General features: G+C 41.6%; 1 protein-coding gene across 1 annotated transcript in view; it reads right to left on the bottom strand.

The window, feature by feature from the left end:
- Positions 1-16558, bottom strand: part of ATRNL1 (attractin like 1) — a 575975-nt gene that overhangs the window by 544666 nt on the left and 14751 nt on the right. The window contains exons 5-6 of the mRNA XM_048507055.1: positions 8003-8177; positions 6405-6492 (exon numbers count right to left, since the gene is read on the bottom strand). Of these exons, the coding sequence (XP_048363012.1) occupies positions 6405-6492; positions 8003-8177 (263 nt within the window). The remainder of the gene's footprint in view (positions 1-6404; positions 6493-8002; positions 8178-16558) is intronic.

Consider the following 16558-nt stretch of genomic DNA (forward strand, 5'->3'; position numbering starts at 1 on the left):
GTCTTCCTATTAAGCCAACATCTGAGTGGAGTAATCCTTCCATATTTACAAGATTCCCAGAAGAGACTTGTACTCCCCAAACCTCCTTCTCAAAGTTCAAGAAATGCATCTCAGTCCCTTAAATTGTAATGTCTATTTCTGCTGCCCCAGGCCCACTCAGGCCTGACTGTGACTCCGTTGGCCTCACTGCTGTAGATGTTCTATCCCTAGCCTCCATCCCTCACTTTTTGAAATAACAAACCTGCACTCAGTCACACCATTCATTGAAATTTACTCCTAAGTAAACTGGACCAAATCCTGCTGCTGCCATGTATCAGCATAGGCCCTTCTGCACTCAGTAACGTAATCCAAGCACTTCTGTGTTTGGCGAGTAATCTATCACCAGTAAATATAAAAACAGAGCTTTATTAAAACAAATCCACAAAGTTGTTCAAGTAAAACAGAATTACAGCTTGGTAATGACAGGATACATAAAAATACTAAAAGCTATCTCACTACATACTCGCAGATTCCTACTCAGAATAGCTGCCCTTCAAGCCTTATGGTTGTGGGCATAAGTAAAATTATCTCTCTTTGGCAGCAAAGGTGGGGTACGGTAAAGGGGAATAACTGATGCTACAAAGATGAATCTTTGCACAAAACACTAGCCATAACTTGGTGACTCCAACTGACCAATCCAGAGGGGGTCACGACTGAATTTTCCAGTCTTGGAGTGAAAAGGCGCTCTCTCACCTGAAAAGAGCAAGTGGTCCCTCTCATCCAGAACCTTCCCAACTGAAGCAAATCATCCCAAGTAAGTGTTGTCCTGAGAAAGGGCCTTGAACAGATAAGAACAACTGAACACAGCCTGTACTTGTGAATTCATTCAGCTAGTTAGAACTAGAAAGTTCCTCTATGATGGCAACTCTCTAGATGATGTGAATTTTTGGGGAGGGGACCAATTTTCTTGGGTTACAAAACGAAACTACAAATTCAGAAAAGGCTAATAACAGTCATTCCTTGAAACAAAATAAAACAATTTCCCCTATTTTAAATGATCAGATAAGGATGCCTGTAGAAACAAAGACAATGAAACAAACAAATCCATCTGTTAGGATAGGGTAACTTGATTTCAAAATGCATTATTGGATGTCTGATTAAAAACAGAAAAGGGTCATCAAGGACATCCTGTTCTTATGCCTTACACCTTTGATAGTGAGGAGAGGTTAGCAAGAGTTATGTTAACTGACTAACAAGATAAAGCCTGTTCAATATCTTGACATGCCTGTCTGCATAGAAAGTTAATGGCTATGCCTGAAACAAAGGCATGCCATTGTACCCTCCTTGGAAGAATCAATTTGTTCTCTTCGTATATGTTCATTTCGTTCTTGTCAGATGTGGTTGAAACAAAACATTCTACAAGTCTGATAGTGTTTCCACTAAGCCATAGAGTGGGAAGATGACTCTGATTATTTTCTGTGAATAACAAGGTTTATATGGAAAAAGAACCCTGAAACATTGGCTTAGACACTTTGGACCACTAATTTCAAGAGTATTGTGTAGATATGATTAGAATACATACATGTATCTAAATATTCAGGGTAAAAAAATCCAGTGCTTTAAGTGTCCACTCCTGCCAAAATATTTTCTTTGTATTGCTCTTGTGGTAGTGCAGATGAACCACAAATATTATCTGCACCAGGGAAGAGGACAAGAGGACCAAAAGACAGAGAAAAATTCAGTGGTGCTGGAAGGCCTGGGAAAAAGCCAATGAGTTCAATCCAGCAGCAAACTGTGCAGGTTCAGAATAAACTATTAGCACCCATAGCTTAAGACAGTGGTGGCGAACCTTTGGCACTCCAGATGCTATGGACTACAATTCCCATCAGCCCCTTCCAGCATGGCCAATTGGCCATGCTGGAAGGGGCTGATGGGAATTGTAGTCCATAACATCTGGAGTACCAAAGGTTCGCCACCACGGGCTTAAGATGAGTTTGGGATACTGCTGGAAGCCCTCCATTCTAGTCCTCTGTTGCCCTACTCAAGATAAATGTTGGCGAAGGGAAGGGTTGAGGCTTTCTCATCGACCATATTTGTCTACTGTCTCAGAAACAGGCTCAATAAACACTTAGAGCAGTGTTTCCCAACCTTTTCGACGTCACGGTACCCTTGACCTCACTCTTCATATCTCAGGTACCCTTGAGGCTCGTTTGATTTTTTTTTTTTTTGCATTTTTAGGGTTTTTTCCGTTTTTGGCCTGTAGGTGGGGGGAGTGGCAAGCAGGGGGGGGGGAGGGAAAGCAGCATTGACAGCCGCGTTGTTTGTTTGCCTAAATTTGGCATGGAGTGGGGGGATTTAAAGGGAGAGCTTTCTTTAAATCTACCCCCCAATCCCTGCCGAATTTAGGCAAATAAAACAATGCTGTTTTTCAGTGTTGTTTAAAGGGAGCCCATGAGGCTCCACCCTTCAAAATCCATTTAATTCCGATGGGGGGCAGTAGCATTGTCATGGTACCCCTGGGACGTGCTCATAGCACCCCAGGGTACCACGGAACCCTGGTTGGGAGTCAATGACTAAGAGGCTCATTGGGCATTGAACACTGACATTGGGGCTCTTCAATGCGTAGTGGGCTTGCAGAGAGGTCTCCTCATATTTTTTTGTTTACACAAGAGGAGCCATTCTCTGTCTACCCCAAAGGCAGCTTGCTGGTCTCAATGGGCCACTGCAGTCTTTCCTGGTTCTCTTAACACCACCACCCAACTCTTCTTAAAGGCACAGATGTAATCACACCCATAATTGCAAGATAAAGGGCTCTGTTAAAGCACTTTAAATTGCATTTATATCACTATACCTGTGATAGCAGGTATATCAATATTGTAGCCCCTTTCCCAGCATATCCTCCTCCCTCAAAAGAAAGAGGTAAAGGCATTCCCTGGATATTCCCTGGACCACATGCTGCTTAAGTAAGGGGCCATGTGCTGGATCCCCCCCCCCCTCCAGCTGCTGCTGCAGCACTGAAGCTATGTCAGCATAGGAGACCACACCAGCACAGTGGGGTGGTAGGCCAGCAGTGTTCCCAGGCTGGAGCTGACTTCAGTTGGCTTCCCCTGAGGCTTCAGTCTGGGAATCTCCCCCTTATGCCACCAGAAAGTGTGGCATAAGTTTTTTTTTCTAATATGGTTATTCAGGTTGCAAGAGATTTCTTGGTTTTTCCTCCTTTCCACACTGTCCAAAATCCCTTTGGAGGTGGTGCGGTGCTACATTCACCTTGCCATTTTCAGCCACAATGGAACTCCAAGCAGACTGCTCATCAGCTGGAAGTCTGCGTCTGATGACAGTAAGTAGCCTGTTCAACTAACTAAGCAGACTGACACCTTCTGATGAATGGAAGTGAACCAAAGGGACAGGTGGCTGTGGTGGGTTTTCCGGGCTGTGAGGCCGTGGTCTGGTAGATCTTGTCCAAAGGTTTCGCCTGCATCTGTGGCTGGCATCTTCAGAGGTGTATCACAGAGGGAAGTCTGTTGTGTAATCTTTCTATATATATAAAAAGCTAACAGTGACTTTGTTAGTCACTCCCTAACGCCGAAATGCCTGGACGGACTGCCCCCAAATTTTCACAGGATGTCCCTCCCTGTTGCGGGCAGGTAATCGGACCTTCAAATCGCCAAAAGTCCATACCTGAGCCAGGTAAAATGTCTTTTTCCTGGCGCACCAGACCATGAGCTGTTTGTGTTTAACTGTCACCCTTAGAATGTTCGTGCAGCCTGTCTGTAGCCTGAGGGCTTGGTATGAGGGCTTAGAATGTTTGCGCAGATGGGCAGAGATGAGCAGTGAAAACAGTAAATAGGTAACACTGTTAGGTAATACAAGTGGAAGTGAAACACATACAGACTTTGCAGTGTGAGACGTCAGGTGGGGTTTCCCCCCTCCTCACACGCATGTAACTTTCACTCTCTGTGCCTCACCCACTGCTACCGCACAACACACATACTCTCATACACATCCAGCTCATCCTCACACACCTCATTCTGCCTTCCCTCACATCCAACCACCACTTACCCACTTCCTCGCCCATATTCGCCACAGCTCTCTTTTACTAAAAGCAAGCTGGAGTTTGCCTTTTTCTTCCAAGAAAATCCGCGGGGGGGGGGGGGGGGCAAACCAACACTACTGGCTCCACTTCTTTTGCCCGTGGCCCTTTACGAACCCAGGGAGCTGGCCTTGATCTGAGCGCCTAACCCGCTGCCTCTGCTGCCTGACTGGGAGAGCCTCCTTGCCCCAGTTCTGCCTTACCCAAGCCAGGACTGTGCATGTCAACCAGCCTCATGGACAGCGGGATTCGCACTCTGGACAGTCCCATCGTGGAATGGAAAGGGTTACCTTATACTAAAAAAACAAGACAGCACCATATAACAATGTGAATTGAAAAGGTAAAGAGGGATTCCATTTGACCAACCCAAAAGGCTACGCTGCAGATCATTGGACCTGCATGGACATCTGTGTGGGTGCGGACTGTGATGAGAAGGACAATTGCCACAGCAATGTGTGGCCAGGCCCCGTTAGTTTTAATATAAACAAAAAACACATTAGCCAATGTCCACTGTAATTTCTATATTAATACTTTATGAAAACATTACTGTTTTAATAACTGTGTATTAAACAGTGTATTCCTATTTTCAGCACATTTCTACCTTTCTTCCTTCCTTCCCAACCTCTAACACAGCGTATTTATCAGTAATTCAAGAACTGTAAAACTGTTTTCTTTTATAACAGGAATAGATATTGTTTCAATATACTGTTTGATTCCTTTTGTTTACTGTTGTACAACTATTTTAGAGGTATGAAAATGATATTGCAATAAAGTCTCCTGAGAAATAATCCCACTTTTCTATGACTTGCATTCCTTCAACAATAGCTAAGGTTTAGAAATAGCAAAGATTTTTGCAGAATGTCAGTAATGCTCAGAATTATTGGGTAAAAATTCCACAGAGACATCAAATTAATACATGGAGACAAAATTATCAATTAGATAATTTTCTCTTCCTTCCACTGTGTTCAGTAGACCATGTGTTGATGAATAGCAGATGACTGAAAGTAATACCCTGAATCTCAAGCAAATCTCATTGAAATAAATGTTGTTTTTGCTGTGGCAGTAGTTTCAGGAGTACGCCCTAAAATGTTTTCAAACAATGTATAACTTAAGAAGATCAGTTACTGTTGCATATTTTTATAATTTCAACCAAAGAATTGCAATTAAAGATCTGCAGGCTGGAACAAGTTGAACATAGGTTTATAAATAATTATCTCATTTATCCTCCCAAAAGTCTTGTGATTATTCTTCCTAGTCTTTGGAATGCCTGTTTTATTTTGAATGTGAGACCAAGCTTAGCTCTCAATCCAATGAACAAAGACATGCTTTACAACCCACTGCACTGCTGAACAAAATTTCTTATATTTTAAGCAGGTTCTTCTTCAAGGAAACAAAGGCAGATTACCCACTGCGGGCTATTCCCTACCCACGCCCCACTCTGGCGTGGAAAGTCATGCCAGAAGTGCTTTCACTTTTCCCACCAAGAGGCACTAATTTGAGAAATCACAATGAGGAAGAAAAAGATGTTCTCTTTAAGCGACTCAGAATTCCAGTTATTCCAAGTGTTGACATAAAGTCTATAGTTTATACATTCTATAGCAGGGGTAGGGAACCTTTAACACTCAGGAACATCAGATCCTACTCGAAAAGGCTTCCAGGACTTGCTCTCCTTTAGCTCTAGGTATCACCTACACTGGTAATAAAGGAGCTCAATACCTGCACCAGATAACCATGCCCAGGCTCCGTAGAGCAATGATGTTGGCCCGTTGCAATGCCCTTCCATCAGCCGTATCAACAGGGAGATTCACTAAAACCCCTTACCACCAAAGGCTATGCATATGCAACGGGAACTGTGTTGACTCTATAGACCATATTTTACTTTATTGTCCACTTGACACAGGACCCAGAGTCAAATACGTGTCACCTCTGCTACTCAAAAAAGAGTATGCATCTGACTTGCAAAAGATTACCTTTCTGTTGGACAGCTCCAGTAGTGATGCAAATGATGCAGTCACCAAATTTTTGGATTTGTATATAAAACAGTGCTTTAGGAGCAAATCCTGAACATCAGCCTTCTCTACCTGCACATTTATTTTAGCTTCCCTCTACCTGGTTAAGTGGATCTGTGTATATAATGTTGTTATGCCAATAAAGGTTCTTTGTGTTTGTAGAATAAAACAATTTTTTTCTCATGTCAAAATCCCAAAGTATAGAAAACTTGAAAACTGAGTTACACATAACTGGGAGAACAGCAGTGTAGTCATGTCATAACCTCAATGAATGAAATAATAAATATTTAGCACAGATTTTTGATGCTACCCGAAATGATCCAAACCTGATATAATGCAATGGTGTGTCCATATCTCTGAAGAGGTCCTTTCAGTACAGGTACTACATTCCATATGCTGCTTTCCAAGTTATAACTGAAAGGTTTAAAAAAGGAGAGTTTAGTTTAGTTTATTCAATTTATATCCCGCCCTCCCCCGAAGGGAGATGTTAGAAAAAAAATCATAAGAAACCACAAACCACAAGCCATTATTTAAATGCTGTTTGAATGAAATTATTTATTTACTGATTTTGCCAGGCCATTCTTTCAGTGCAATTTATGTTGGGGTGGGGGGGTCTGTTTCATGGCTGCCGGAGAAGGCACCACTGCAAAGCAGCCTACCATTTCCTAATGGGTTTCAGATAGTGCGGTGGCAAACGAAACTGGGAAGTTTCCCTGGCTGGCTGGGCAGGTTGTGGAATCAACAGGTTGTGCCACACTTTGAGGTAGAGTAAGTAGCTGGCTGGCACAGGGGATGTTCCTGGGCTGAAAGCACTGTGGAAGCCGACTAAAGTTGGCTCCTCCCAGAAATGTCCCTAGAACACTTTCACTCATGGCAGCACAGGCTCCTGCAGCAGAAGAACATTGGGCCAGTGGTAGTTTCCATGTTCCGCAGTGCCCTGCCACTAGTGAATTCCCCCCACTAGTGCAAGAGGTACTTACGTTGCTACGCTCTCATGCCACATCCACAATGCTCCCCCCCCCCCCCCCCGTGGACTGTACTGTTAAACTTCTATTTAAGACCCAACATTTGTTGGCATGTGTTCTCCTAAACCTTTGGACACATATTTCAAATGAATATAATGTACCAAAAATTGTTATTAATACCAAATAACCACAGATGTTTATTAATGCATGAGAATATGGGGAGAATTCTAAGGAGTTAGTTTCAAGGTGTGAGGTTTTATTGGTATGCTTTTATTGCTATTGTTATATTTGTATGTTGTCATATATATTTTATGATATGTATGACTGATGCTAGCCACTCTGAGCTGTCATGACAGGGAGAGTGGCATAAAAATGGAACAAAATAAAATAAAATAAATCATCCAAAAAAGCCTTTGCTTCATCATTAAAGTGATACAAGAATTACTGTACAGCTTACAAGCCCCCTTTGATTACTAGTGAAAATGTGAAATGCCTTTAACACAAATACCAAGTATTCCCTTCCCTTGGTGTAATTTGCTAGGTTGTTCTTGATGACCTCGGGATTGTGGGTCAATTGCAATGGGGCAATACTTCTTATTTATAGACAAATCTCTCCAAGGTAATTTCAAAATACTGAAGTGTTAAAAAATCTGGCATCTAAAATGTATAGTGCAGTTCTATGCAGATTTACTCTGCTGTAACCCTATTGACCTAAATTGGCTTAGACTGGAGTAATTCTGAATAAGACTGCACTATTGGTTTACACTGCACTGCAGAAAATACCTTCCTAAAATTAAGTATCAAGCAGTGAACTAAGTTATGCCAGGAAAAAGACAGTTTAAGAAACATTCTTTAAAGCTTTCACTGTGGAGAAGTAGTATGACAACAAAGGCATGCTACTTATCAGATAACAAAAACATACAAAAACAATATTACAAAGGAGAAATAATATTGCTTACTTTAATACCATCTGGAATGTGCTGTAATTAAATGCATATCCACCAATCACCCACATAAACTTTCCGTGTAGAACTGTCTTATGGGAAGCTCGACCTACAGATGGGCTAAAAGGCTTCACATTGGGTAGTATCCAATATGACTCCGTGGAAGGAACATTCAAAGAGCAATCAGGACCTGTTTAAAAAGAAATTATATCTGAATATCATTATATAATTTGCTAGACAAAGCTACAAAAGTCACTTGAAGATTACATCATAAAGCACTGAACAGTTTCGATGAAACTCAGGTAGCCCCATCCAAAGCCCAAGGCAGGCAGGGACAGTGCTGCTGTCTTGCCAACCCACTGCCTCCATAGACCTTTCAGGCAGCACGGGTAAGCAGCTTAAATTAAAAACACCCTTGCTAAAGACTTCCACAGGGTTAAATAGGGTCCATAGTCCCTAAAGGCCAGATGGAAGTCAACTAACATCGGCTCCACCCCAGGACTGCCCTGCCCACACCTGTATTGGTGTCCAATTGGATGCCAGCATAACTCTGCAGCAGCAACCATTTCCAGGTTTCACCACAATGGAGCTGAGGGGCAGCCGAACACCAGCGTTTTTGCTCTCTCCACAGAAGGGGGTGCCCCTTATGTTGGTGGAGAGGGCAAAGATGCCAGTGCAAGGCCATGCCGCTTCTGACCAGTGATTCCCACCCTTTGGATGTGGCCATAAAGATTATTTTTAAAAGCAATCAAACATAGCAATTACTATAAAAGAGTGCTGAATGGGAAAATACACCTAAATGTCTGTCACTGCAAAAAGCTATATTATGTTCAACAAAGCAACGTACTTTTATGAACAGAAACATAAGAAGCTTAAAGGTTTTTGTTGTTGTTTTGATAAAATTAAAAAGCTTACTGGTGTGTATAAAGAGAATATGTGTTTGTATATTTGCCTTTTATTTCAAAAACATATGAAAACTCTGACTCTCAAAGTTTCCACTTTGACACTTTAGTATTGGTCCTAAAAGGAAAGTTAAACAGTGTTCCTTAGAAGCTATGGCTGGAAGTTGGATCTTAAACATTTCTTGGAAACTGAGCTTTTTGTTGCTTCCTATCTGCAGTTTCCTGCTTCCCCCCAAAAGCTGCTCCTGGACACTATGAAATGTGGTTTAATGCGATAGGAGCTGCTGGTGGTATGAACTGATAGAAATCAATCTTTACTCCTTATGCCAGACGATGTGTTTTCTTCTTATTCTAGGAAACCACTGGACCTAAGGCACTTGTAGAAAACACTGTAAAATACTGTACATTTGCAAATACGTAGCATATTTCTGATTTAAGGAAGAAAATAGCTACAGTTAAGTAGATTTCCCCAGGACAAATTAGGAATCACTGCTGACAAATAATTCACAAAACATAATCTTGAAAGCAATATGGAAACAACATTTTGTCTTCTCCTTTTCCTTTCAGAATGTCTAAAAGCTGAGAAATAGATCGTTATGGGATAGGGATGCCAGCCTCCAGGTGGGACCTGGGAATGCCCCAGAAGTACAACTCATTTCCAGAATTGGGGAATCAGTTCCCTGGGCTGGGGACAGATTCTGCAGGCAGTGCTGACCAAGCTCAGCCCTATATGGAGGATTCTATCTACCTCCAATACCCTTCAAGTGCCATGGGGCTTAAAAAGCCTTTGAGGGAGGAAGATCAGGAAGATTCCGTGAGCTCAGCTAGCTCAGCCCCGCACGCAGACTCTATCCCCATTCAAGACACTTCAAGCCCTGTAGGGCTTGAAAAGTCTTGTGGAGAGGAGATCAAGTAGTCCCTCCAAGCTAGCTCAGCCCTGTACGAATGATTTAACCCCTACAATGTTTTTCAAGCCCCACAGGGCTTGAACTGTATTTGGGGGGGGGGGTGATCCTTTGGCCTAATTCCAATAGATCCTTTGACCTAATTCAGCCTCGCACACAGGATCTATTCCACTCTGATGCTCTTCAAGCCCCTTGGGGCTTGAAAGACATTGGAGGAGGATGGATTGGCCTGATTCTGCATGCAGGAATGAGCAAGCTCAGCTCCACATGCAGAATCTGTCCCCCCACCACCAGGAGCAATGCTTTCCACCTCACCATTTCCCAAGCCCCCGAGGTCTTGGGAAATGGCAAGGGTGGGGAGAACTGAAAAATGTGGGGTTTGGGTTTTTTAACCCACATTTTCCAGAAATACCACAATAAAGCTGAGAGATACTGGCTTTATCTAGCCTTACCAATAATTTCTGGGTTTAAAAAACATGAACCCAAAATTTATTGTTATTTTTAATTGGTGCTCAAGCCTAAAAGAAATCTCGTTACATTACACAACTAACGTGAGTACGGGGATTTACTTCATTACCACAGTGAAACCACAAAACATAGTATTACCATTAACTTTAATTATACTCAGAGTCTTCTCTTGGCATAAAGATGAAAAGGAAAGCAAAAACATTTGCAATTATCAAAATGTTAATTTATGTAAATTATTTATTTTCGACAATTATTTATTTTTTACATAAAAGACCAATTTTCAAAACAATTAAGGAAAACCTGGTATCTGTCTGCTCAGCTTATTGGTACAAACAGGACAAGCAGAACACTATGCTTATTTTTGTTCTGTAAAGCTACAGAGGTATGCTTTTCAAAGATACCAGGAACTGAGAAACAGAAACATACAACTGTGAACAGTTATTAAAGTGTTAAACTACAGATTACCCACACACATCAGCACCAGCTCGGTAATAAGTGATAATAGATAATTAACACTGGTGGGAGCATCCCCACCATACCCTTCTCCTAGCATCCCATTGTGACCCTACCCCACCCAACAGTCAACCTACCTTTCTCTGCCCCTGTATCTTAAGCTGTCCCCCTTCCCCCACAACAGCCTTTGCCTAGGAAAACTGTTGTCTAGTTGTGTAGTGCTGGCCACCTGGCCAGGCCCACCTGCATGATAGGGAACCCTCAAGGACTTGAGGGGGGACACCTCACTTTCCCCTTTATCCTCCTCCCCACACTATTTCCACTTTCCTTCCTCCTATATCCTCTCTTTTACCTGCCTTATTCTCTCCTTCTCAGCCATTCACCAACCAACCTTTTATCTGCCTCCTATCTTACAAAGAAAATCTCAACATTTATTCAATATACTTGCAACAGTACTATTAAGGGCTGTCCTTCAAACAACAGCTAATATACTAATATTTCAAAAGTAAAAAGCCATTCCAGATGCAAAAAAAGAAAGAAAAAGAATTCATAAAAATGAAATAAGATTATTAACTAGATCAACCTTGTCAAAAGGGAATTATCATTTAATTAATTAGGAACACCATGGTGATCCACCAGATTTGAATTCACATGTGGGTACAGTAGCTCTGCTAGTGCAGAAAAGTAACACAGACCTCGTATTTAGCTCACTCAAATACAATTTCAATCAAATATTGGTGAGTGGACGTACCAAACACTACTTAGAAAAAATGAATTGTGTTTGAATTAATATCTTGTAAAAAACCAAATTAGTTCACAAAAATGGAAAACGGTAGCAAGTTTCTCTCCTACTCTGTACTGTTTCGAAAAGTCCTTTCATGGCAGAGGTGATACTGACAAGGGATCTCAAATCCTTCGTCAGCTTCCCCTGTGAAGTGAAGGTGCTTCTCCTAACTCAGGTTTGTCAGTTTTATCACTTCCTTTGAAGAGCACTGTAGATTAAAAAACAGCTCACTTCAGCTTGAAGGCTTGCATGCAAAGGCTAAAAACAGCTTAGAAAACTGAATGTAAAATGGGGGTTTTTAGCTACCAGAGCAGCAAGGTCCAGGAAATTCCTTCAATGCAGATGCGAATGGATTTCATAACATAAGCCGTGATTATACTATACTTAAATTCTAAGCATACTTACAAACACATGTCTGAGCTACTCTAAAACTGTATTGTCGAAGGCTTTCACGGCCGGAATCACTTGGGTGCTGTGTGGTTTCCGGGCTGTATGGCCGTGTTCTAGCAGCATTCTCTCCTAAAACTACTTATTATTGAATTGCCTTTAACATATAATTCAATGCTCCTAATAGACTAATAACGTATCTACCCCTAATTTGAGCATTTATTTTAAGAAGCACAATGTATGTCTGCAGGATAGGGCTGCCAATTTTAAGTTGGGAAATTCCTGCAGATTTGGGGGGTAGATTCTGGGGAGGGTAATATTTGGAGTGTGTGCTTGTTTACTAGGGACTAAGTTTGTGCTTGTTTACAGTAGGGACTAAGAATAGGTTGGACATACTGCTTGTTTACCAGCTGCCTAGATCCGAGGTAGGCACCCAGTTTGAGTTGGTGGAGGTGACTTCAAGCACAGTGCTGAGCACACCTAGATTGATTCTTCTGGGGGACTTCAACATTCTTTCTTAAGATAGGTCACCAGCACTTCCCTAATATTTTAAAGCTTCTTTGACTGCCTACAGCCATGGTGGCGAACCTTTGGCACTCCAGATGTTATGGACTACAATTCCCATCAGCCCCTTCCAGCATGGCCAGTTGGCCATGCTGGAAGGGGCTGATGGGAATTGTAGTCCATAACATCTGGAGTGCCAAAGGTTCACCACCACGGGCCTACAGCTTCTCTCAAATTGTGGTGGACCCAGCACACGAAAGAGGTCCCAACATAAAACTTAATTTTTTGAATGTACCTTTGAGGAAAGGTCTGGTTTTAGAGTTGGTGTTTTGGTTTCAACCATAGTCTGATTACTGCCTACTTAAGGGGAGGGTAAATGTGACCCCAACATCCTGGTGGAAAGGGGGTTCAGTTAGAAAAGTCTACCCATGGAGCACATGGATTCTATTGGATCTCAGAAGACTCTAGGAGTTTTTAGGATTCCAAATATGTGCTCTATTGAGCCTTGTGAAGCTCCTTGAAATTATCAACAAGGCTACCCCTCATGGACTTCTACTTCCTATGTAGCAGAAACCACCCTCTTAGTTTATCACAGGACTGGGTGATCTTAAAAAGGAAACATCTAGTTAGCTGGCAAAGAACTAGTACTAAATCTGACAGATGATTCTTTATAGCCCATTAGAGGAGGAGAAGAAGAAGAAGAGTTGGATTTATATCCCCCCTTTCTCTCCTGTAAGGAGACTCAAAGGGGCTTGCAAACTCCTTTAGCTACTCCCCTCACAACTAACACCCTGTGAGGTAGGTGGGGCTGAGAGAGCTCAGAAGAACTGTGACTAGCCCAGGATCTGCAACTTGCAGCTCTCCAGATGTTCATGGACTACAAATCCCATCAGCCCCTGCCAGCATGGCCAATTGGCAGGGGATAATGGGAATTGTAGTCCATGAACATCTGGAGAGCTGCAGGTTGCCGACCCCTGGACTAGCCCAAGGTCACCCAGCTGGCGTGTGTGGGAGTGTACAGGCTAATCTGAATTCCCCAGATAAGCTTCCACAAGCTCAAGCAGCAGAGAGGGGAATCAAGCCCAGTTCGCCCAGATTAGAGTGCACCTGCTCTTAACCACTACACCACTGCTGCTCTCATATAAAGACATATAAAGCAGTGATGACAGCAGCAAAAAGCATTACTTTTCTACTATTCCATCATGTGGTTCATTATCATCCCAATTGTTCAAGTTGGCTTAGCATCTGCAGACTCCTAAATCTGAGCATTTATTTTCTTATGAACAGAGAACATAACTGTGACACTCGTGAAAAGTTTCTTGCTGATAAAATATCACAAATAAACTCTGGTCTGGATGCTGGTTGTACCATAGTGTGACAGTTCCAGTTCTGCCTGTCCCAGAAGCAATTGCTTTTACAAGGGAGGGATGTGAGGGATCTGGTGCCCCAGATGCCACTAGCCCAGGTTAATTTAATCAACTACCTGGTGGCAGTGAATAAGGGAAAAAAGTATTGGGTTTCGCCCTGTGCAGTATTTGAGTGAGGGATGGATGGATAACGAAAGGGAACTGGGCCATTCTGTTGATTTCTCTGGGAAAGAGGAGAGAGCAAATGAAGGGGTTAGGGTTCTCTCTGCCTCTAAAGGGAGATGGGAAAGGTTGTGAATTGTGACTGAATGACCTATCTGAAACCCTAAACCTATGTGATAAAGTTTGAGAAGCATGGTAGGGTCTCTGAGTGAGTGACGAGGGTGCCACACATAGGTCACTCAAAAGAAATATCTAATATTCACCTGGTTTACTTATGGACCATTTTGACTCAGTTTCTAATGGGCGTTTTGATGGACATTCACAAGATCCCAGGATCTGTGAAGGTTACTACCCGTGCCCTCGATCCTTTTCCATGCCAACTGCTAAAATCACATGAGGATCAATTCAACAAACTCTAACTATCTATTGTAAATCAATAACTAACTTCCCTTGCCTACTCAGAGGCAGTTATTCATCTGCTACCCGAAAAACTATCTCTACAGAAAGTAATGTGGCCATTTATATCATAATCTCTAATCTGCTATTTCTAGTCAAAGTGACTCAGACAGCCCTAGAAAGTGTTCTTGGACAACTCCTTTAATCTGGACTGTTTTCATTCTGACTTTAGGTCAGGCTGTAGGATGGAGATTGCTCTGTTGACTTTAGTATATGACTTCCATTTGCAGGTAGACAAAGGCCATGCCTCTGTTGCTCCTACTAGATTTATGTGCAACCCTTGATACAGAAGATCATACTATCATGTTGAGGCTTTTGAAGGCAAAAACAGATACTAAGGATGTTAATTTGGGACTGTGGACTGTACTATTTGTGTATAGCACTGTCTGTTGCTGTAAGCGTGCTCCTACTATGTAATTCCTGCATCATTTAACATGTCATGTTAATGTTTATGCTGTGTTAAAAATTTCTGCAGTCCACAAGCAGCTCCTGGCTTACTCATACTTAAAAATTAATCAATGTTAGCACTAATTTTCCTAAAGGCAAACTGAGATTTTTTTGCATTCTGATCAGATCCTGGCTTCTGATATTACATTGGACTTGTACCTTTACATTTCATATAAGTTAAACATTAGCTGTATACCTTTTTGTATTAGGTTATGAAGAGATATTTTGTGAAGAACAGTGACACCAAGTGGTAAACTTAGTAAAAAAAAATCCTGAAACTTTAATCAGCTCCCCCACCCCAACATATTTAATCTTCTTATTTAAATACAATAGTTCTAATGCAGTCTGGGATTTACGAAGATAATCAATATAATTGTTAGCATATGAATTTTTGCTTTCAAAATATCTGATAAATTTAATTATACAATAGACAAGCAGGCATTCCACATATAGCAACTATTAAAAACACCTGGAAAGTACTGCATTTCACAATTTATTCTAAGAAAACTAAGATGTTCTGAATGAGAAAGGTTTACTGGATTCAAAACATCAAATTTGCAACCTTAAAATATGACTAAATCGAGAGAGAGTTCACAACAACTGTGCAAGATATGACTGACAGCTCAGACACAGGAAATTTCTTTTCACTCTGAATGTGTTCACTATCATTTCATATCTGCTGCTGCACACAGTGGTTAGCACTAAATACTATCCAATTTGGTTCTATGAGGAGAGTTCCTAGACACAAACTGTTCTTCTGAGAGCCTCTGTAATGTGTGTTGGTTGACCTCAAGAAACTACTGATGTACCACAGCAGTTAACTTCTAAGAATATGGAACTCAAAAGTTTTGTCCCCACTGAAGCAGCAATCTCAGGATGGTCCTTTCATGTCTATGAACCCATGGGCCCATTTCTAAATGCGTTTTGTACTTTGTGAACCACCCCTTGGTATACAAGACAAACAAAGAAACATAAATAAATAATATCATTAAATACGTAACATTTGATACTGGTATGTTTACTAGTTAGTCAAGATTGGCTCTTAATTTCCTGAAGGCTGTGCATCTGTATATTTCAGATGATGGCACTTCTATCCATAATACATTTGGTTTCACTCTAAGTGTACTTGCTGTTATCTACTGATTAATAAGGTATGCCTGCACCTCCCTTAAGGGTGATATCTCCCTTGGTGGCTGGCCACACTGGAACAAAAATGAAGCAGATTCCTGTTCCAAAAGATGCACTGACAAAATGAACTCCTTCATGGCTGCACCATATGTGTTCATTACAGGATTCATGAAGGTATCAAGCAGTACAACTGTAAACCCCAATGGATTGTGGGCTTGTGTGTTTTCTCCTGGTGACATATAACTGAAGAAAGATTGAAGAAAAATCTGTGAAGTGGTTTAGGAATTTTCTATGGAAGAAAACAAGTCAAAATTACCACTTGCCATCTCAAACTTGTGGATATGCCTGAAGTCCCTCTTTGGATCCTAAATCTTGTTTCCACTGCAAGTGTATTTGTTGTTCTAAGAAAGTAACAACTTGTTATCCTAGGCATTAGCAGGACATGCTATTGGAGTTGCTTAGAAGCTACCTCAGAAGTCAGATTAATATACTTGGGACAGTCAATCTAAATGGGATTGCCAGAAGCTATTTGGATATACTTTCCCCTTCCTAACCAATGTAGAAATTATGTTCTTGGACAAGCAATTTCAGTGCTGCAATCATTGTTC

This window comes from Sphaerodactylus townsendi, linkage group LG08 (genome assembly GCF_021028975.2).
Source record: "Sphaerodactylus townsendi isolate TG3544 linkage group LG08, MPM_Stown_v2.3, whole genome shotgun sequence".
Lineage (NCBI taxonomy): Eukaryota > Metazoa > Chordata > Lepidosauria > Squamata > Sphaerodactylidae > Sphaerodactylus > Sphaerodactylus townsendi.